Below are 22,758 nucleotides of genomic sequence, written 5' to 3' on the forward strand. Positions count from 1 at the left end.
AAGGGAAATGATATATTGATTCAGCACCACTGAAGGCCGAGATCAATGTGCTGCTCTTCTTCTCCCTTCTCTCTGTCCTCTCCCCGCTTCCTTCATCCTGGCTGCCCAGGTGTTGTTTATGGCAGAGGTAGGGACAGGCAGGCATCGTGGAATCGGCAGGCCCGGGCAGTGGTGCTTTTGTTGAGGCCTCGAGCGCCATTCATCAGCCTCCTAATGAGCCATCCCAGGGAATGGGAGAGCGAAGCAGATAAAGAGGAGCATTGAAAAATGCACAATATTAGGTGCCTGATGAGCTAAATCTCATCAATAAGACACTGTGAGCGTTAGATAGTTTGGCTCATGCTGCTTCAGGCTTTCTCTCCACATACACAGGCACTCATATGCAAATGCCAATGTTTACACTTTACTCTGCATGCTGCAGCTTCTGTTAATCTGTTGAAGGTTAAAGGAGGTGCTCTTCTCAAGAGCATTTGGTCTTTTGGCCCTTCTGCTTTTCGCAGGAGCTGGGGTCTACAGCCACTGTGCCTACTTAATATTGGCCAGGGAAAGCTGTAGATAGGAGAACTCCTGGAAACAGTGCTGAGTTGTCAGTGGAACAAAGGTAATGGAAACATTTGCAGACAACATTTGCAGAGCAGAGCAGGCCTCTAGATCCTTCAGTTTATTTGTGAGATCTCAGCCCTGCATTTGTGTCAGAGAGGGCCAACTGATCAGTGGTAGAGCATGCAGAAGGTTCAAGCTCTGGAATCTCCAGTTAAAAGGATATTGGGTCAGAGGACCTGGAAACATCTTTACCAGAGATTGTGGTGTTTTCAGTAAGAGTTCGGAGTAGTGGTTACAGTATTGGGCTGGGAGAACCAGAGTTGAAATCCCTAGTTGGCCTTGAAGCTTACTGTATTGGGCTTCTTGTACGCTGCTTAGCGATGATTGTGATTAAGCAGTATACAAATAGTTGAAAGGAAATGAAATAGATTCATTTTGATAGGTCTACTCTATCTAAGTTACTAACGACCATTACTTTTAATGTGCCTACTCTGAGTAGGTTTTGCATTGGATAGAATCCTATGTTAGCTTTCCTCATTGTGGCACCCTCTTGATGTTTTGGATTATACAAACTGGCAGGGGCTGATGGGAATTTCACTCCAAAACATCTGGAAGGCACCAGGCTAAATTGACAAAGGCTGGGCTATGTGCTGGAATTGCCATACTTCCTGGGTTTGGGGAGGAGCCATCTCAGCAAGCTATCGGTGGCTTTGTTTTGTTTTGTATTTTATGCTCAGATGTTTGGTTTTGCCTCAGATCCATTCCTTCCAGGAACTGGGCTCAGAGCTGTGAATTCTAAAAGCTCATCCCATACTGACTGTGCAGTCACTGTCCTGTCGCATAAAAGTGTGTTTTGGTCTATGTCATTTTTAAAAGATTGAGCGTAGACTTATGATGAGCCCAGGAAAAGCATTGTCTCCTTGCACAGAGAGGTTGTTAGAGCTATGTGGTAGGTGCTGGCTGGTGTCTCGCTGTCAGCTGCTAAAGTGCTTCTCATCTTTGCAGATCAGCACATAATTCCTGCTCCAAAGCTGTTGGGGAGCATGTGGTGTTAACATAAGTCCTTGCCTAAAGATGCCAAGCTACCTTTGCCTGGTTTTATGGGTTTAGTTACTATTTTATACTTATTTATTAATATCCCATCCTTCCTCCTAAAGGAGCCCATGGCAGCAAGCCACATCCGCAACAAAACATTTTTTAAAAGCATCCTGAAAACAGCTATGGTTAAAAACATTCTCTCATCCAGTGATTTTGCAGTTGCCAGGAGCACTGTCCTTCAGCTGTCAAATGCCTGGGTAAACAGCAGGATTTTCAAACTCCTCCTGAAAGTCAATAGTGATAGAGACAATCACACCTAACCATGGCATTCCATGAACAGAGCCACCACTGAAAAAGCCCTGTCATAGGTCACAGCCCCTTCCCTCAGTCACAGCCAACAAGTCCTCACTAGATGTTCATTGGGGCTGAGATAGGTGATAATGGGGAAGGTGCTCTTTTGGGTCCTTGGGTCATTTAAGGTTTCATATGCTGGCACTAACACCTTCAATTGTGCCAGTAGCTCATTGGCACTCAGTGCAGTGCTTTCGGAACTAGCGACACATGGTCTCATTGGACTGCCCCAGTTACCAAACTAGCAGCCTCATTCTGTACTGACTATAGCCTCTGGACTTTCTTCAAGGGCAGGTCCTTATACAGCACATTACATTACAGTAGTCCAGACAGAAAGTCACCAAATTATGGGGGTTTGCAAAATGTGTGTGGTGGGGGAGAGATTTAGGATTTTGGCCAGTCTTAGACAGTATTCAGAGTGTTGAAGACCAAGGATGGACAGAACCATCTTATTTCCAGTCTGCTTCAACTTTGCCTGTGTTTATAAGTCTGTTCCATGCCATTTCCACATTAACCTGTGGTTTTTTAAAGATTCTCTATGAAAATTAATATTTACACATTATTGAAATACATATTTTATCACAAAAAGCTTATTTAAATATGAATTTTTTTCTAAAAGTATGCATTTCTAAACATGTTTTATGTTAAAATATGCCATTAATACTTTTTTACACATTTTGGTGCATATTTTGAGTCATAAAATACAGAGATGTGCAACATCTGAATAATAATTGCATTCCAATCTGTATATTAGTCCAGGAGGTGCGAATTAGGTTGGTTTGTTTAAAAATGTGGACTGAATGTAATTATCCTCTACCCCAATAGACACTCACTGATTTATCCTACAGTGGGATCCATCTGGATTTCACTTGCCTTCTCCATGTAGCCAACCCATCATATCAGAACTTGGTGCCTGCCAGTGATATCAGCATACAAGCGGGGGTTGGGGCTCAAGGTCTTCTATGGCCCTGGCAGGTACCATTCATGCCTCCAGCACGTACCGCACCTACAGATCTCTCAGCAAGCCTGGCATGGGCCTGGTGCAATGAGGGGCCCAACCAAATGCTTTGTGAACCCTATTTGCCCATGTACCTCCTTTAAGAGAAGGCAAAAGTAATTTCATCTTTTGTGTTTGGAGACTTAATAAAAGTGGCAGAGAGCCAAAGCTGGTTATCCTGGAGTCAGTATGTGTGATAGCCTTCCCGTAAATAAGAAAGAGCTGCCTAACACATCATTTGGCATAAAGTTGATCTACTGAGCTCACTTTTGGCTTTGCTAGAGCAGATTCAGTGGCCTGTTTTAAATGGGTGTATCACTGTTAGCTTGAAACCACAATCTGCTCTCTAGCAGATCCATGCCAAATCCTCCCACTTCCCTTTGCAAACAGATATTGAACCTGCTAATTCTTATGGAAAGTTCTTCTACTATTGCATGATTATGGCAACCTGCCCAACTGCACTTTTGTAGCTGGGAATCAGACAGTTCAAGAGTAGTTACCAAACGTAATTAACTAGTTAATACTTACCCCAAGTTTTAAAGAACACAAAGCCCTCTTTGTCTCTTGTCCATTGTATAAGACCCAGTATCCAGAACCTCTCAGGACCGAGAACATTAAAACAGGGTTAGTCTTCAGAGGTGATCAAAAGGTAAAAAGCAATCCACTGCTCTCAAGAGTGCCTTTAAACAGCCCTGATAACAGGTCAGGCACCTCGGCTCTCAAGCAATGCATGGCTCCTCAGCTGACTGCAAGTGGGAGAAAACTGTGTGATGAGAGATCACAACAGACAAACAAGATACGACCAAGGAGCCATCTTCAATTTATTCTCCATCTGTGTTGCTTTTTTGTGCCTGAATGGTTTGCAGTTAGCTTTTATAAGTAATAAAAGCCCTCCTTGGAAGAGGCTTGAATTTCTGGCCTCACCTGAAAAGGGAGGAGGGCAGGCAAAAATGGGAGAGTCTTGCCATGCTGGAGTGTAATTGCCATGCATGCCTGTTAATGTACGGCCATCATTTGGCTTGTGCATTATGAGGAGACAAGACAGTTATTAATAAACAGCATAGCACCCACATTGGTTCTCTCTCTCTCTCTCTCTTTCCCAAGCTGACTTAATGAAGCCAAGTTTGCAAATGAAACATAATTTCAAAGACAGGCGTGTTGTCGGTAGGTCTAGGGATGATGTATGCCTGTTCTTGCTCGTTAGCAGCTGTCTCTTTAATTACTGCAGATGCTAACGAGATGCTAACAGCATATGGTGGCAGAGAGAGGAGATGCACTTTGCACCAAAGTAGAATTTGTTTTGATGGTGGCCAGCTGGGAAAGAGGTGGCAGGACTGAGGTCACTTGGGATTTTTGTCTCTACCCCTCCTGTTTTCATCTTCACCCTAGTTGGCATAAAAGATTGCACAAGAAAATACTGAAACACTCCTGGGGACCAGCTATGTAGCATTACTATACGTCTGATCCAAACACTGTTGAAGTCAATGTCTCAATCCACTGATAATAGTTTTCAGAGTGATGTCTCTCTAGTTCCCCCCTCACCTTCTCAAATGTCTTTCACACTCATCCTATTAATTTCCAACTCTTCTCCCCTGCTTCAGCACCTCACTTCCAGTCCATTTTAATCATACACACCTGACTGCTGAGGTTGACACTTTTTCAGCTGGGAGTCTACTGGCTCCTTTTGTTTACTGTCTTGTCCTTAACTTTTAATTGCACAACAATCACAGACTTCCATTTCTTTTATTGCTAGAATGAAATCGTGTGACCATTTAGTAAGTGAAGAAGAAACAACAGGAAGCATTTATTTCACGTATCTAAGGATTGACTTATGAGGCACATGGCTATGGAGAGTTGTAGAATCTGGATTTGTTTGTACTGATGAGACAAATTCATAGAGGATATACAAATCCATTCCTGACTATTGACCATGCTGGCTGGGACTGATGGGAGGTGGAGTCCGACAACATTTGGAGGGCCAGTTTCCCCATCAATGTAGAGGAAGGCAGATTTATGTCCAGGTTGTCTCTTAACTTAGTGCGGGAAGCTCTGAGTGAACAATAGTTAATGGATTGTTTTGCAGTTATCATATATCCTTTTCTGAAGAACCAGGTCGTGGCTATTGTCGGAGATTGATTCTAGGTTATATGGCTCATTGACTTGATCCAATAATGGGTAAGAATGAACATGGAGAATTAATTTGCAGAAAAACTTGTAGAAAACCCTACTGAACAACCACTTGAGATAGCCCTTCATGGTCTACTTTATCTTATGAAGTCTTTGCTCATGCCTTGTCCATCCCCATGTATTGGATATTTTGTGCTGCCCAATTGAGCCTACGCTTTGGGGGGGGGGAAGTAGGGTTATAATACCTGTAGATCAGTGATCTTCAGTGAAGTTCTAGAATTTATAAAGTTCACACATGCTTTTTCACTGCTTTGTTTCTCAAACCATCATGTACCTCAGCATTAATAGCTGGCATATATTCAGAAAACACCTTGTCCATTATTTTGTTTGTGTGAAAAGCCAACTGAAACAATTGACTTGTATTTTGCAAAGAGTAGGATTTTTCTGATAAGGTTTTCCAAAGAATGGCTTTTTTTGGCAAGATAGGGGTCAAAGGAGATACCATACGAAAGCAAATGGAGCAAGATCCAAAGGTTTTAAACAACACACCGTAATCATTAGCCAAACTTTGATCTTACTACAACACTGGTCATTTCTGTGTATACATTCGAAGCATGTTCTCCAGGGCCAGCAAATAATAATAATAATTACATGGAAGTAGTGTTTAATAAAATCAGCCTCCAATGCAAGTTTGATTTGGAAACAGCTGCTTATTTTAGGTATTTCAAGGGATGTTCTTTCTAATGCCCTGTCTTCCTCCCTTCTCTTTAGGAGTGTGCAGGTGAACCTCTGTTCATGCTTTACTGTGCCATCAAACAGCAGATGGAGAAGGGACCCATTGATGCTATCACTGGAGAGGCTCGCTACTCCTTAAGTGAAGACAAGCTCATCCGTCAACAAATTGACTACAAAATGCTGGTTAGTGCAAGTGGGAGCCTGGTTTTCTGGAATCTGATCAGCAGGGTCAATGTTATTGGGGGGTAAGAAATTCCACTGCAAAATTTTGCATTCCCCAAAATTTCCAACCTAATGACTGGAAAAGGGGGTAAAGCTTCCAAGGCAGTTTGATGACTTCTCATTCTCTTGCCCATTTCCCTCTGCATTCCCCCGATATGCAACCATAGTGCAATGTGGCAAATCCCATCATGCAAATATATTTACCTTTTTCTCTCATATAGACGCTGAACTGTGTGAACCCTGAGAATGAAAATGCTCCCGAGATCCCGGTCAAGGTTCTGAACTGTGACACCATCACACAAGTGAAGGAGAAGCTTTTGGATGCTGTGTATAAAGGAGTCCCTTACTCACAGAGACCTAAGGCAGGGGACATGGACCTGGGTAAGTTGCAGAGTTACAGATGTTTGCTGTGCAGTCAGTGTATACTAAAGGGTGGATTTACACAACCAGTTCATATTGCATTTGTACTTGCAGAGGTAGCTATGTTAGCTTGTTGCAGCAAAAGCAACAGTCTTGTGGAACTTTAAAGAGTAACATACTTCTTTGGAGCATCAGCTTGCATTGATTTTGTCATATACAAAGGTCCATGAAAGTGTATGCTACCAAAATAAAATCTATTAGTCTTTAAGGTGTCATCTGTTGCCAACCACTTTCCTCCCCACAGCCTTTTCCCAACTGCCACTTTTCCCAAAGTTGGGCTCTGATATAGAAAGAGAGTCCATCAACTGCCTTGCAGGAAAGGCTGCATGAAGGTAAGTGGTTGGCAGGTGACTTAGCATCCCAGACCTGCTTGCATACGTTTTAGCTTAGAAATCAGGCCTTTGCCATTGTCCAATGTAGTTTGAAACTTAGATGCCCTTCAATTTGCAAGCGAGGTCATCGTTCAATCTCCTGCTGGGGAAAATGTTCTTAATGTGTACTTGCTGGTCCTAGCACATCAGATGCTGCACCATGGAATGTAAGAAGGAGCAAGACTCAGCGCTGCATTCTGTACTTTAGTCTTCTAAATTCTGCATTTGTAAAGATTCCACACATAACATCCTGAAATTTAAGAAGAGCTATACATTTTCTCATTGACGCTTGTTGTGAATCACCTGAATAGATTGTTGGACCCAGAGTTTGGAAGCCAGTGTTTTCATTGGTGTGAGACAGTAGGGCTCAGTCGGCATTGAAAATTTGAGATTCTCAATAAGGGAAAATAAAAGGAACACCACGGGTCAGCTGCAGATATTTCTGTTGCTTGGAGATTCACTGAATGGGGTCAAGCAGTAGGATGGTGCTGCTCAAGAACAGTGATATCCCATTTTTGCAAATGGAGTGCAGGCAGGAGAAAATGGGTCAGTTATTCTCCATCCAAATGTTTGGCCAGCCTCATCAGCATGGCTGCTGGTAGCGCACAAGACAGCCAAGGGTTTAAAGTGGGGTGTGGCTTTTAAAAACTGTTTGTGCCACGCCTCACTCACATGCTCTCCATGCCTTTCGTTCTGTGATCTGTCCAAAGTGAGCACGATCCCCAGTGACCCCATGCCCTTCTCTTCCATCGGTGCAGAGTGGCGGCAGGGCAGGATGGCTCGGATAATACTGCAAGATGAAGATGTCACGACAAAGATTGACAATGACTGGAAAAGGCTCAACACTCTCGCCCATTACCAGGTGTGGTAGTCTGCTGGCTTTAGTCGTAGAGGTGTGGCACAAGAAACTGTGTGGCACATCTAAGTGCAGGGTTCACTCAACTTTAGATGCTTCATGTGTACAGTGTGAGAGAAGGGCACTGCAGACAACCTCTGCATCTGATACAAGAGAAATGCATGATACACTCTGACTGTAATCCGGATATTGCATAATGTAGATTAATGATCAGTCACAAACAGGACAGTTCCTGAGTATACTGCCAAACAATCTAGAGTGGTCTTTTAGTATATCCCCTGATGCACCCTTTTGGATATCTAAGGGGGTTGGCTCATCCTTTCAGAAGGGATCCAGTTTGAAATGACATGGGTTGTGGGCCAGTGGGAACCACTCACTGCTTGCCTTTGCAGCTGCCTGCAGATAGTAGGCCACCTTGTCACTTGCCAGCTTTCTGCATTCACAGTCAGCCTTGCTGGGGCAAGGGACTGTCAAGTTTCTTCACAGTCAGCCTTGCTGGGGCAAGGGACTCTCAAATTTCCATCCTCTACACACCTAGCCCAACATGGCTTCTCCTCAGAAAGGATTAAGGCAGAGGCAGGTAACCCTTTCCAGCCCAAGGGCCCCATTCCCTTCTGGACAACCTTGAGGGCATCAAGGGGAGGGGCAGAGGCAGAAGTGGGTGGAGCAATGAATGAAAATTTATCTTTGTACAGCAGGCTAGCTTCTACACACACACACACACACACACACACACACACACACACACCTATCCTCCATACAGTCATGCAAAAACATGTAAGGAAGGGTGTACAGTAGAGTCAGTGAGGGGTGTGGCCTACTAGGCAGAATTTTGAGAGCCAGAGTTCTGGAGGGCCATATTTGACCTTTAGGCCTCAGGTTCCCAACCCCTGAATTGAGGGGTAGTGTACAAGTGTGGGGGTATTTCCTCAAAGTGGGGCAGTTATTAGGACAATACCTAGCTAAAAGTTTTAGAATGCAAGGAAGATACATGAAAAAAGAGAAACTGTTAAAAAATGTAGAAAGTTAGAATTTCCCTCAGAGCAAGTTAGGCTGAGGAGAGGATAGAATGGGGATGATGACCTGCAAGTGTAATCAGACTACCTCAGCTTCCGTCTTTTCCCTGAGGCATGATGGTCCATTGGTCCATTGTATCAAACTGCCTTTGGGAACCCACTGAATAGGCAATTGCAATTTCAGCTTGTCTTAGTGTGAGGAGCTATTGGGATGAGAGATGCATGATATGTGGATCTGTAAAGTCCATCCAATCTTTGTTTTGCTAATATTCTTGCTATAGGTGACAGATGGTTCCTCTGTGGCCCTGGTGCCCAAGCAGAATTCAGCTTACAACATTTCCAACTCCTCCACCTTCACCAAATCACTCAGCAGATATGGTAAGTGAGAAAACAGCTGTCATTGCTTGCTGTCTGGGATTCAGGAACAGTCTGGAGATTAGGAATCAGTCTTCCTGAAGCAAAGGCAGAGCAGAAAAGATGCAATATTGCAGCCAAAGCAGCTTTTTCTTAACCCCTTTCCAATGTCTCATGCATCAGTTTTGGAAGAGAAAATCACCCAAGCCCACCTCATTGCTACTTATAGCAAACCTACCAATGTTGCCACTTCAGAAATTCTTCGTCTGATTCTGTCTCATCCCTCTACCTGTTGACTCATCATATCCTGTGTAATTACTCCTGCAAAACTTGTATTTTTCGTCAGGGTCTCTTAGTTAAAGTCCCTGGCAAGAATAAAGTTCCATGTTAGTTGATGAGGATAAGTAAGGTATCTATTGTGACACACCCTTAAGTTAGCACCTTGTTGCGGAAAGGGTGTGGTGGGGGGAGAACTACAGCTCTTTAACATTTGTTTAAGAAGTGTTTTGATTTCAGCAGAACTTCCTGTGCACAGCATTGGATACAACCCAGTGTGTTTGAAGAAAGAGTTTCCTTTCATCTTCCCCCTTTAAAATGCAAAAGCAGCCAGTTAAAACTAGCAGAGCAGAAAAAGATGTCTGTCTGTCTGTCTAACCATATTTATAGCCTGCCGTTCCCCCTCAGAGATCCCAGGGTCCTTCAGAAGTATCTTATATGAATGGCACACCAGGTTGATGTCTCATGTATTTGATAGAACATGTATTTGGGCAGGTTAGGACTGGAGAGAACCTGCCAACAGCATGAGCTGGCCTTAGGTTTTAGCAGCTTTCGCTCACTGCTTGCAGTTCCCCTGGCAGTAAAGAAAGAAAGAGGAAGTCCAATGATTTCTTGGTTAATAGAGCCACCCAGCCTATGAACTTTTGTTGCCTGGTTCTAAAGGGTAGCCCAACACGAATCATATACTCTTGGTGGTGTGACAGGCCTTGCTGCAAACTAAGTGAGGTGGAGGGAGGACAGCTGAGGCTGGAAGGCAGCGAAGGAGGGAGAGGCGGTTCCCATTGCATGTGGTTTCCTCACAGAGAGTATGCTCCGGACAGCCAGCAGCCCTGACAGCCTCCGTTCCCGGACCCCCATGATCACTCCTGACCTGGAGAGCGGCACCAAGCTGTGGCACCTGGTAAAGAATCACGATCACATGGACCAGCGAGAAGGTGACCGTGGCAGCAAGATGGTCTCAGAAATCTACTTGACCCGCCTGCTAGCCACCAAGGTAAATCGGAAGGAAGGAAGGCTCTACCTAGATGCGCTCTAAAGTTTGATTAGATGTACAGACTGCCAAGTCACACACAGACTCTGGTGGGTTTTTCATCCTACCATGCTGTCAAGTTTCTGCCCTCTTCAGTCTTGCTGTTATAAATCAGCAGAGAGTATATGGAGACAACTTATTATTCCATTTGCGATGATTTCTGACCTCTTATCTGCTTAACACCAAACACTTAAGGGTTTGGAGTTCTCACTGCTGCAGTTGCATCGCAAGAGATTCTAATGATAATAGCATTGGAGCAGCAATTGAAATCCAAGGTTCTTTAGAGAAACTTATCCCTTCCCCACAGCATACATTATCAGCCACTGGGCCCATTATCACGAGATGGGTGATAGCCAATGCTTACTCTAGATGCCTTGCTGCCCCAGAGTGATCTGCTCCCTGCACATGCTAACGGCATATGTAACATTTTGCAAGAAGGATGATGCACCTTTCTTGCCCAGCCCACTCATACATACCTAGCTCTAGTAAAACCAGCAAGCCAGCAAAACTAAACCAAACCACACTTATACACACCCAAAAATCAGAGGACATGAGCAGAAGTTCCTTACATAGGCTTCACCACTAGCTCTTGGGCTTCTGTGGTAGCACTGCTGCTGTTGTCTTAGAATTTCTGTCTCTGTTCACCTGCTCCATTCCTTGAATCCCTTACACAACTTCTGACCTCAAGGAATAAGCAAAAAGAAAGGAAAAGAGTGTGTTTTGGCTTGAGTGACAGATGATCAGGCAATCAGACAGACAAGCCAGTTTCAGTCTTCAAGGTATACCCTCCAGCCCAGCCTGGTGTCATGCTTTAAATACAAAGACAACCCCTAGATGGGATTTTTAAATCCCTTTCTTTATTTTTCCGGGCCACTGGTAATCCTAATCAGCCCACTTGGCCTGGTGATAGGCATGGGCCCAGGTTCTTCTGCCTCTCAATATATACAGAGAGACCTGGCTTCATTCTTTTAAACTCTTCACCTACCTATGGAGCATTTCTTGCCCCAGTTACATTTGGCCAAAAGGAAAAAAGGAAAAACCCCCAAACACCCAGCTGCAAAGACTAGTTTTGCATCGTAGCTGTTGACGAAGCAAAACTGAATCCCAGCCTCCGGTTGCTGCAATCACTGATTTCCCCTGTGCTCATTGTTCATATGCTTGATAGACGCCCTCATTTTATCAGCACTCTGCATCAGCAAAAGCCGAGGCAAGGGAGCTGTAAAAGTCCAATGGCTACTCACACTGTGTAATTGCTGCCCTGGTTTCTGATGTAAATCAAATGGTCAATAATATAAGATTTGTACAAAAGCAAACAAAAATAATATTGTCGAGTTCTGAGAACTGGAGAAAGCCACATTAATTGCAGGAGCTGGCATGCAAATGGCACAGCCAAATCTCTCTCTCTCCCACTTTATTCCCAGACCAAATAATAAATTGTAATAATCTACCATAGCTATTTATTTTCTCACTGGAGGTTGGCTGCTGTGTGTTGCTGCTCATCCTGAATCAAAAACACTCCTCCAAGAGCAGGTGGGGAACAGGCTAATTCTTGCAATTTTCAAAGGAGTGTGAAGGAATATTTTGGGGGGTGGGCACAAAATTTGCCAGAGTTCAATGCTGTAGCAAGCCGCCAGCTGCCACATTTCTTTTCCCAAAATGCCCCCAATGTAAAGTGCATTCTGAGATAAAAATTAATAGTGGTGTCTGCCACAGACCACCTTGACAATCATCATTAGGATGGATTAGGTGGTTTGTCAGCTGGCTCAGCATGTGCCATCTAGCTTCAAACAGCCAAAGAAAAGAAAAAAAGATGAAAATGGGCGTGCTTTTCATGAAGCTTCTCATGGATTTCTATCATAGTCTTATGTGAAAAACTTAAGCTCAGCACTAATCACTGCTGCTTAACTGTGCAATTTCAACACAGTCCTGGGAGGTTCAGATGTATTATACAGTAGAACCTTGGTTCTTGAACTTAATCCATTCCAGAAGTCTGTTTGACTCCCAAAACTGTTAAAAAACCAAGGCACAGCTTCTGATTGGCTACAGAAGCTTCCTGCACTCAAGCAGAAGTGGCGTCGAACATTCAGCTTCCGAGAAACCTTCGGAAACTGGAACACTTACTTCCAGGTTTTTGGCATTCGGGAGCCAATTTGTTTGTCAACTAAGCTGTTTGATAACCAAGGTACCACTGTAGCTTCATGTATTGAATGTATTTCATACTTCAGTAGCTATGTGTTTAGCTATCCTTGTAAGAACTTAAAACCTTCAGCAAGCCAAGTATAGCATTCCACTGAACATGAATGAACTTGTGGCTAACGCACAGTGACCTGGAACTCTCAAAAGATCAGGGTTATAACCAAATTCCTTTCTCTGCCTACAAGTCTTACCATCAGAAGGGGATTTTTAAATTCAAGATTCATAAGTGACTGATACTGCAAACAAGTGCCCCCTAATGGATGGATACTAAGAGGGTATCGTCTGGTGCCCCCAGGGGAAAATGGTTGCACTCTATGACAGTCTGCTATGGCTAAGCCTACTTCTGAATTGCAGATGAAACACACATGGCAGAGTGCTTAGATTCTTTGCGTTTTACTATGTAAAACAGCCTTCATTGATGCTTCAGTCTTACTAGTAGAGTAGGCCCAAGAACAGGTGTCACCTGATCTGCTTTGTCTATGGATGTTGTGAGATCACTTCTGTAACACAGCCTGTACATTTCTGTGGCTTTCACTGGCAATGCCAGTGTCATTTCAGGGCATAACCTTTCTTCTTATAATCTCAATGGGATCTTTATGCCTCCCAAGCAGACTATGCCTTCATTCCATTGCCACCGTTTTTCTACATCCAGGGAACCTTGCAGAAGTTTGTTGACGACCTCTTTGAGACCATATTCAGCACCGCCCACCGAGGGAGTGCCTTGCCTCTCGCCATCAAGTACATGTTTGATTTCCTGGACGAACAAGCTGATAAGCACCAGATCAATGACTACGATGTCAGGCACACTTGGAAGAGTAATTGGTAAGTAGGGCCCACAGCTCAGTTTTAGAACGCAATCTGTGCATGCAGAAGGGAGTCTCCAGGTGGGGTGGTCTGCAACCCTGGAGAGCTCCTGCCACTCAGTGTAGAATCAGATACTGTATGCAACTCTGGGCCTGCTTAATTCAGCCCTGCCCACCTTGTGGTCCTGTCCATTGCTGGCGTGTGGCCTTTGGGGGAGTGGGCCACAAGGAAATGTGGCCTTTGGGATTGAAAGGATTCCCAACATTGGTGCAGAAAATGCTGAGCTAGGAAACCTCACAGGAACTCTTGGTTTGCCCCAGTTTTTCTCAGATAAGGGATCAAGTGGTAGAAATCGCTTTAGTCGTGTGGGAAACCAAGTTCCCAAAGGTGGAAAATGAATGTACAGTAGTACCTCCGGTTATGGGCAGGATCCATTCTGGAGAACTGGCAGTATCCTGAAAAGTCCATAAAATGGAAGCACCCTTCTACACACGCACGTGGCGCAATTGAGTGCTTCTGTGCACGCACACGGCGAAACCCGCAAGTATACACTTCCAGGTTTACCGTGTTCGCAACCTGAAGAGGTACCACTGTACTTAAATCCCACTTTTTCCTAGGGTAGGTGAAGCCTCCAATATGTATTCAAACAGTTTCAGCTAGATCACTTTCTGCTGACCTATCAGAGCCAGTGCAAGGGAGTTTGGTGCACTGCCCTGGATCAGTGCAAATTTAATGTAAGCTTATACAAACATCATAGCTAAAGATTGGAGCAAACTTCACCATCATAATTAGTTAAGAATATGGTAGGAAAGTTAGCGCCAGCAGCATGCATAGCACTAGAGAGCCAAATTCCTTCTTCCTATCCATTTATACTAGAGCACAGGGGGATTTGGGTGCTCAGCGAGTGGTGAGATGCGACAAGCCTTCTGCTAGATGCAAGGTTTCATGTCTCCCCACTGCGTTCTTCCCTTCTGCAGATTTCATCTCTCAGATCCTCTTAACCATTTCAGGGGACAAGAACATACACTCTCATCTCTGGCATTTGTTAAATGGAAGTCCAAATTGCTTTTGTATAGTTCAGTAACTGTCAGTAATTAGCCGGGCTGAAAAAGAAACGTTTTTAAATGGCGATATGAGAGCATGGAAACGCTTGGAACTGATTTATCGCTATGCTTTCTGTAATAAAGGAAGAGTCGGTGTGTTGGGAGGGGAGAGGAGGGAGAGAGGGAAGAATCCCAATGATGCCTGGTTTCCAATTCAACAAAGTCCACGGAGGCAGGCCCCTGCATACTAATGGCCATGCTTATTCCAGGGTGATAATTCAATGTGCAGAGTTCATTTCTTGAGATCATTTCCTGAAATTAAAATGTGTATGTGTGCCCAGCACTCACATGATAAGAATACCATGGAGCCAAGCATTTGGTGTTTGAGTCAAATGTATTCATGGGAACCTGTGCCTGAGGTGCTGTGCCTGTGTGCCTGGGCTATGCCACTTCAGACTGCAGCTGAGGGTCCAGATCATGGCATACCAGATCATGGACACACAAAAATCATTCCATATAGAAAATGAGATGCCAGGGAGAATGAATTTGGATTAGCCTTCTCCCTTACATGGTAGGTTTCTATGTGTAGGAATCTCTCCTAGCTGGAAGTAGACTCAGAAGCTGTGAGGAATTGCGAGAGGGGGTATCCCCAGAAATCTCAGTGTGTCGGCAGGGGTCTGAAACTTGGTTCTCTCTGAGAGAGAGATTGCTTGAGCTTCCCCAGCAGCTGCGAATTTCAGGTGAAAGGAAATAGGAGTCACTCAACTGTACAGCATGGATTTTGAAGACCCAGTCAAGAGAAACATGAATTCTGGGTTGGGATGGGCCTGGAGCAAGTGGCAGAAAGGGGCAGAAAAGCTAGCAAACCACATTTCCAAATCACTACCATCTATGGAGATTAAGAGAGAATATCTGCCCTTATTGCCAGCCAGGGTCCTGTTTTTAGTTACCAAATAATGTGTTTCCCCAGTCTGACTTTCCGCCTTTCTTTTCCTTTGCAGTCTACCTCTGCGCTTTTGGGTGAATGTGATTAAGAACCCCCAGTTTGTGTTTGACATTCACAAGAACAGTATTACTGATGCCTGCCTATCAGTGGTGGCTCAGACATTCATGGACTCCTGCTCAACTTCTGAGCACAAGCTAGGGAAAGACTCTCCCTCCAATAAACTACTGTACGCCAAGGACATCCCCAACTATAAGAGCTGGGTAGAAAGGTGAGTGGCTTCAACCATGGGGAGGTGGCCTTGCAAGATGCAGCTGTGTAAGAAGAGTTGCTTTTGTAATGTGTGCTCTGAATGTCTGGAGAGCCTGGCAAACCTGCACATACCTGTGTATGAAAGAACCTCCCAGGACTGGAGAGTGAAGAAATCTTCCTAGCCAATTGGAAAAGACAGGTTGGTTGGTTTTTCAAAGCGAGGACAATTGCTCTCAGTCCCCAGTGACTAATAAATAAAGCACATTGGGGGGAATGGGGGAATGGGGGAATAATGGAGGCAGCCGTTTGTAATGAAACTGCTGCCAGTGTGATTTGTAGGGAAAGGAACAGAGCAAAATCTCTAGCCAGAGGAGTTTGCATTCTTAATTATTATTTTTTTTAAGTGCAAGCATGTCATATTGGGTAAGATGAAGGCAGGTTTTGCAGTTCATAGATTTTACCAAGAAGGTTCTGGTTCACTTTTCCAGGCATACTTGTCTTGTTAACAAATTATTTTCCCCACCCCACAAAAAGTTTTCCTGCTGAAAATGAGTCACACAAGAAGAAAGAGTGGAATTCACTGGAGGTAGCTCAATTCTGTGAAAGACCTGTCTGTTGCCACCATATTGATATACCAAGCAAAAACATGACATTTTCCCACCCCAGCTGACAAAGAGGGGGGGAATTGACAGAGGAACATGCTGTGAAAATGAGGTTGAAGCCTTAGTGCTTCCCAACAGGCTGTTTGTAGCACGAGAAGCAGTTTCCTTGAGCTCATAGGCCCCCATGGAAAATGTGTAAGAAATGAACAGGACACTGTTAAGTAGGTTTGCTCCAAGAATCTCCTTCCTCCTTTTTTGCTGGACGCCGCACTTCACTTAAAAAAGTTCTAGGAGCATTTTAATTTCCCCAGACCTGTCTTTCTCACAGCATGTCTAGATTTCAGGATTTGGGGTAGTAGTGATGTCAATTTGTTTATAAGTTTCCTGGGGACCTGAGGAGTGTAGTGACTTCATATTTCTGGGCCAGTTGTGATGTGGATGGATGGAAGATGTCTTAGCTTAAGAAAGATGAAAAGGAAGCTTACAGGTATGATGCATTGAATTGAGCATCCTCAGCAGCTGCAAGGAATGGTCCAGCTTGAAGGAGTGAACCCCACAGCCACTTTGAGAAGATGAGGGGAAATCCTTGTCACTGGTGTCTCCACATGTCTGCCTCCTTTGCACTCCAAATGTATCTGTGGTTTTGGGTAGGAAAGTGCCCTTGTAAGCATCTTAACATCATCCCTTGGCAGAGATTGTGGCCAAAGGATAGGGGAGGCCTTTGATCTTCACCTGCCAGAGGCAGTATGTTGCCATTTGTCTCCATGTTCCCAAGGGTATATGCATCAAGCATAGATGATTATATCTGGGGGAGTGGGGGACATATCTGGTTGATGGGCTGGATCCTGAGCTCCCCTATCCCCCTCAGGCCATTTTGACAGGTGGGTAAGGGGGTCAGCCTGTCAGTTACCTGACATCACCTGAATGTACGTCAGAGGAAAGACCCAGGCGTGCAGTCTAAGTGTGCTGCTGATTCTTTCCTTTCTCCCTTCTCGGCCTAGCTTGATCTGAAGCAAAGCAGCAAAGGAAGATTCCTGCCAAAAGCAATGATTGGCTGCACTGCAGAGTAGTGCAACTGATCCCTGGAGGATTTGCTGTTGCCTCTGATAAGTGCTGACAGCAAGCCTTACTTGCCAAGGAACATTCAGAAGCACACTTTACGGTTCCTGATTGTTGCTTTGCAGCCGTGTCAGGTGTGTGGGAGGTGGCTATGGTTTGAGGGAAATAGCCTTGTGGGCCACATTAGGATTCCTGATTGGCCTAAACCTGATTCCCCTCAACTGATGAAAAATTTCATTTTTTATTGTGTTCTCCTTCCATGGACTCAGGACAGCATGCATGGTTCTTCCTTCCTCTACCTTTTTAAACTTCAAATAGTCCTGTGAAACACTAATCCACCCACACATTAAAATTGTCAGTGGAGAGACTTCTGACTTGCCCACCTCTGAGAGCTCTTGTGTTGGCAGGCTCAAGGGAAAGGGCCTTTTTTGTGGTAGCTGGCAGGTGTCCATTGGCCCTCATGGTTATAGGTGTTTAAAGAAAGCCTTAAAGACCTATTTGTTTTCACTGGATTTTGCTTGTGTTGTTTGCTATAGCTGTTTCATAGTATTCCTGATGGTTCTGGATTGCACTTGGTATTGGATTTAGCTGGAGAAGTGTTTTTTTCCATTCCTGCTGATTTTTAATATTGTGATTGCATTGCATTTTAACTTGCATGTTCCATTGAGTGGACCTTAAAAGGTGCTACACAAATCTTTTTTAAAAATGAAGTGATTATACGGTTGAGAAAGAGGGAGAGAGCTGGCCAGGGCTGAGTAACTGAAACCTGGTCTTTCTGCTCCTAATCTAGAAGTCTATCCATTACACCACACTAGTTCTCACTAAGGTATCCTTGTGGATTCTCTGTTATGCTGTTATGGTGGCATTGGCAATGGCTTGTCTGTGGACAGCCTTGTGTATCTTTCCCAGCTGTCTGCTGTTGACTGAATATTCACTCTATATCTGTCTGGGCATTCCTCTTATCCCTCCAAATACCCATTTTACATGCTCCTAACACTTCCTAATTTGCCACAAACTCAACTGATCGTCATGAACTTCTCAACTAACCTACCTATTGTGGTTGAAGTTACACAAAGGTTTTCTGTACTCCAGTAGCGGTCTGCTTTCAGTTTATTGATGGGTGGATTGAATTTCCTCCATAAGGAGCCCTGTTGTCACAGTGTGACTGTGCAATAGGAAATCCAAAGGAGCATGAGACTCTTAATCTCGAGCCCCATGCTGGGCAAAAGATTCCTGCATTGCAGGGGGTTGGACTAGATGACCCTCGTGGTCTCTTCCAGCTCTACAATTCTGAGATTCTATGAGTCATTTGGCACAGGAGTAGAAAAGGAGTAGAAAACTGTTTAATTTGCTTCGCATAGTATACTGTACTCAGTTGCTTCAGTTCAATATTTTGCTTTGTTACAACAAATCACTTGTTCTCCTTCTGGGTGTCCCTAGATTTGTCTTCAGAAAAGGTTTTCCTTCTGACTTTCTGTCTCTCCTGCTCCCTGCTCTAGATATTATGCAGATATTGCTAAAATGCCAGCAATCAGCGACCAAGACATGAGCGCCTACCTGGCAGAGCAGTCCCGGTTACACCTGAGCCAGTTCAACAGTATGAGCGCGCTGCATGAGATCTACTCTTATATCACCAAGTACAAGGATGAGGTAAGGGGAAGCAGTAGGTGAGGATCAGTGGGAGGGAGAGGAGTCGATGACCTCTTTCCATGAGGCTGGTCTGCCCTGTATACCCACCAACCTCTTCTCTGCCCTGCAAACTAGACTTGCTTATTTATTTTGGAGCTCAGATTTTTTTTTGGGGGGGGGAGTTAAAAGCTGACTGGCGGTGGAGTACATGAAAGGGATAACTGTGGCTGGAGTACGGATAAACCTCCACATTCCAACCCACTCCTTTTCTTCCATTGAAGCCCCTCAACCCCCTGTGTTAGTGCTCCAAGGTGGGAACACTGTGCTTCTCTTGTGATGTGCAGCTTTGTCCTCAGGTGTTCCTGTCAGGATCCAGCAGGCTATTATATACTCATGTTTCCACCTTTCTCCCCCGTCCCTCCCCCCTTCCCCCATGCAACTGTCCAAACTGCTCAAGGTAAACAAACAAACAGGCCAACTTTAACCTTCACCCCACCCACCAGGAAAGAAATAATAATAATAATAAATAATAATAATAAGGGAAGCATCACAACAGTGTTAGCAAAAATATAGCAGGTAAATACAAAGGTAAAGGTACCCCTGCCCGTACGGGCCAGTCTTGACAGACTCTGGGGTTGTGCGCCCATCTCACTTAAGAGGCCAGGGGCCAGCGCTGTCCGGAGACACTTCCGGGTCACGTGGCCAGCGTGACATTGCTGCTCTGGCGAGCCAGAGCCGCACACGGAAACGCCGTTTACCTTCCCGCTGGTAAGCGGTCCCTATTTATCTACTTGCACCCGGAGGTGCTTTCGAACTGCTAGGTTGGCAGGCGCTGGGACCGAGCAGCGGGAGCGCACCCCGCCGCAGGGATTCGAACCGCCGACCTTTCGATCAGCAAGTCCTAGGCACTGAGGCTTTAACCCACAGCGCCACCTGCGTCCCTGGTAAATACAAAAGAGGGGACTAAATCACACAGTGGGAACGCATATAATTAATTAATTAAATAAATAAACAAATAAATGAACAAAATAAAAGAGAGAAAATCCCACTTGCCCTTTGCCATTCAATCACCAACTTAAACTACAGGAACATGCAGAAGTACAGCAGAGGAAAACACTCTCTTAGCATGTCACTTGACTGTTTTCAGTTATCCCTATGCTGGGTAGTCTCCAATGGTATCCTAATTTGCAATCCCAGGAGTGGGGGGGGGGCACATGTTTGCCATGAAGTCACTTCAGCCAGCCTCTTAAGTTTTAAGGAGTGGTTAAAAGCCCATCTGCCGTAATTGGTATAAACTCCATAAAGTACTTTTCTGTGAACACGTTCTCTGCAATCCTTTATTAAAGCAATAAAATATATAACACTAATAAAAATATATGTAATAGGATCACATGGATTTTATTGCCCGGCTGAACGACAATGAGACCTGGGGGAGTGGGGGGGGGGAATAGTGGCTTGTGTAAAGCAATAAAAGCCTTTGTACAAGAGTTTGCCAAACTACTCTGGGCAAGGAGGTTCTTCCAAGAGCTGGCGAGTGGCCCCACAGTTTCTTACGTTCATAAGCGGATAGAAGGTGAGGAGAGAGAGTGAGTTATCGTGGGAAGGGGCAAAGGTTGCAACACAAAGAGGTGGATCTAACAGACTGCATTAATGAAGAATTAGATAGAGTGTAAGGCATTTGGAAAGCAGGTTGAGGCTCAAGTTACTGCAGCTCAGTAGAACAGGCATAAACACCCAGATCAGTTGTCTTGTCTGTCTCAAGCCATGAAGTAGTTGTTTGCACACTAAAGAAATTGACAAAGCATTATTTCTGAGTGACAGCAGATTAGTGCTGGGCAGCTGGACTAAATGCTGCCTGTCAGCGAAAACTGAACAATAATTAGTTGTGGTCGTTCCTTCATACACAAGATCCACGTGTGGCAACCTGCCTGGTGCAGAAGATACATACATGTTTCATGAGCAGAGATTTAGGATTGCTTTGGATATTCTCTGCATATTCCATTGCAGAGTTCCTGCCAAGATGGGAGGTTCTGCTGGTGTTCTGCCCTCCAGCCCAATTCCCTCTTCTACAACCTGCTTCCAGCAGAGGTTGGATGGCCATCTGTCATGGATGCTTGAGATTCCTGCATTGCAGGGGATTGGCCTAGATGACCCTCAGGGGGTCCCTTCCAGCTCTGCAATTCTATGGTTCTAAGGACTTCAAAGCTATGGAGCACATTTGCTGAGACAGCAAAAGGTGCTTCCTAACAGATCTGCTCAAGGAGGAGACTGCCTTTCCAGTTGTCTGCCAACAGGAGAGCTGTGTGTATATGAAATGACACACAGAGTCTCGTTATTGCTTTTTTTCCTTTGCATATTAAACTGTAAGCAACTTTTTATTTTACAATGCCTTGATTTAAATTTGAAAAGTTGCTGTGGCCTCAGGCCCAGACAGACCTCCCTGTTGTAAGCCAAGAATCCCTGCAACAGGTCTTTCCTGTATGAGTAGGCACGAGTATCTACTTCTAGGCAATAAGGATGGTCCCTATACCAGGAAATAGCTAACACTAGCAGTGCCTTAGCAGCCTGCACAGTTGCAGGGCTTCTTAGCAAGATCCTAGCCATCTGCCTTAGACCAAAAGTCACCACAAAGCTGAAACCAGAGGTGACCCCCCCAGCTGTTCCTAGAGACATTTTCATAGCAACTGCCTGCCCTGGGGCTGGTCTCCAGCTCCCAACATTCCCTTTCATTAGTATTACAAATAAGCAAGGCCTTAAAAGCAGAAATCAATAACAAAGCAAGCACTACGTGTTTGGAAAGCGTGATCTTAATGAGCTGAATGCAGGGTGAGTTGCCATTCCTTGTCTTTCCCGGTTAACCGCTGCCTGGCATCTGCTGGATGTGCATCCATAGCCCGCTCTAAAAGCACTGCTTGTGTGTTCACAGCTCCCAGGAACTTCTTTTATTATTTGTAATGGGATTAATAAATAGCAGCTGTTCCCTTTGTTTGTTTTCATTCATTAAACACAATTACATGCAGCCCGATTGCACCCTCTTTGATGTGAAATGGGAGAGAATAATTTTTCCTGTTGTTCAGTGCTATAATATGCTGTCATTGGCACTGAATGAAAATCATAATTAATTTTCATTTGGGTTTTTGCATCTTCCTAATCACGGTGGTCCCAGCTCCTTAAAACAGGTGACAGACATGCATCTCCCGCTCTCTTCTCATGCTCCCTGTAGTTTTCCTCTTTACTGTGCTGCTCCCAGAAGGGCAACACAATAACAGAAGATCAAACAAATACAAAGCAGGTTGTAAATCTTTCAGAATGTAGTGAGTCTTTCTTGAATCAAGAGAGAAAGGGATTCACGAACCATGAATAGAACTCCTGTTCCTAGTCACTCAATAGCTCCAGTACCCTTAATAATTTCATCTTTTTTTATTTCTGCCAGATTAACGTGTCATTTGCATTCAGAGCTTGGCCACCTAGAAATCACTGTGATTGGCGTTTTCTGTGCTTTGGATGGAGTATTGGGGTCCTTCCATATGTGCCAATGCAGGTCTTGGTTATCCCCATGCAGAATTGCAGTAGGCTCAGTTTTTGTACTGAGGAGGTGGTGGAATCACATTTCCCATGGAAAGCTAACAGTAGTTATCCTCCCCTAGGGAATGAAGTTGAGCTGCTTTACCCTCTTTTCCAACTCTTAGGATTCTTCATGCATTCGCTAACTATTCGGCAAATCACCTTTATAGAATCTGCACTGAGCTTTTAAGTGTTTCATCATCCGCAAGGTCCTGAGCTGCAGCGCTGTGTACTCTCCACAGCACGTTCTGCACGTTTAGCGCTGGAGACCTGTAGGGCGCCACAGCTGCTCTTAATCAAAAGGAGCTGATTTCCATATTAAGGAATTAC

General features: G+C 44.6%; 1 protein-coding gene across 4 annotated transcripts in view; it reads left to right on the forward strand.

The window, feature by feature from the left end:
- The window catches only part of PLXNA1 (plexin A1), a 311,748-nt gene that overhangs the window by 282,968 nt on the left and 6,022 nt on the right, over nucleotides 1-22,758 (forward strand). For 2 of the 4 annotated variants that reach the window (XM_081900454.1, XM_081900455.1), the window contains exons 24-31: nucleotides 5,828-5,974; nucleotides 6,235-6,394; nucleotides 7,515-7,666; nucleotides 8,958-9,054; nucleotides 10,110-10,300; nucleotides 13,185-13,354; nucleotides 15,381-15,593; nucleotides 18,735-18,885. In XM_081900454.1, the coding sequence (XP_081756580.1) occupies nucleotides 5,828-5,974; nucleotides 6,235-6,394; nucleotides 7,515-7,666; nucleotides 8,958-9,054; nucleotides 10,110-10,300; nucleotides 13,185-13,354; nucleotides 15,381-15,593; nucleotides 18,735-18,885 (1,281 nt within the window). The remainder of the gene's footprint in view (nucleotides 1-5,827; nucleotides 5,975-6,234; nucleotides 6,395-7,514; nucleotides 7,667-8,957; nucleotides 9,055-10,109; nucleotides 10,301-13,184; nucleotides 13,355-15,380; nucleotides 15,594-18,734; nucleotides 18,886-22,758) is intronic. The other 2 variants (XM_081900456.1, XM_081900457.1) reach the window with 2 other exon arrangements.

Source organism: Podarcis melisellensis, assembly GCF_964234715.1.
Source record: "Podarcis melisellensis genome assembly, chromosome: 2".
Taxonomy (NCBI): Eukaryota; Metazoa; Chordata; class Lepidosauria; order Squamata; family Lacertidae; genus Podarcis; species Podarcis melisellensis.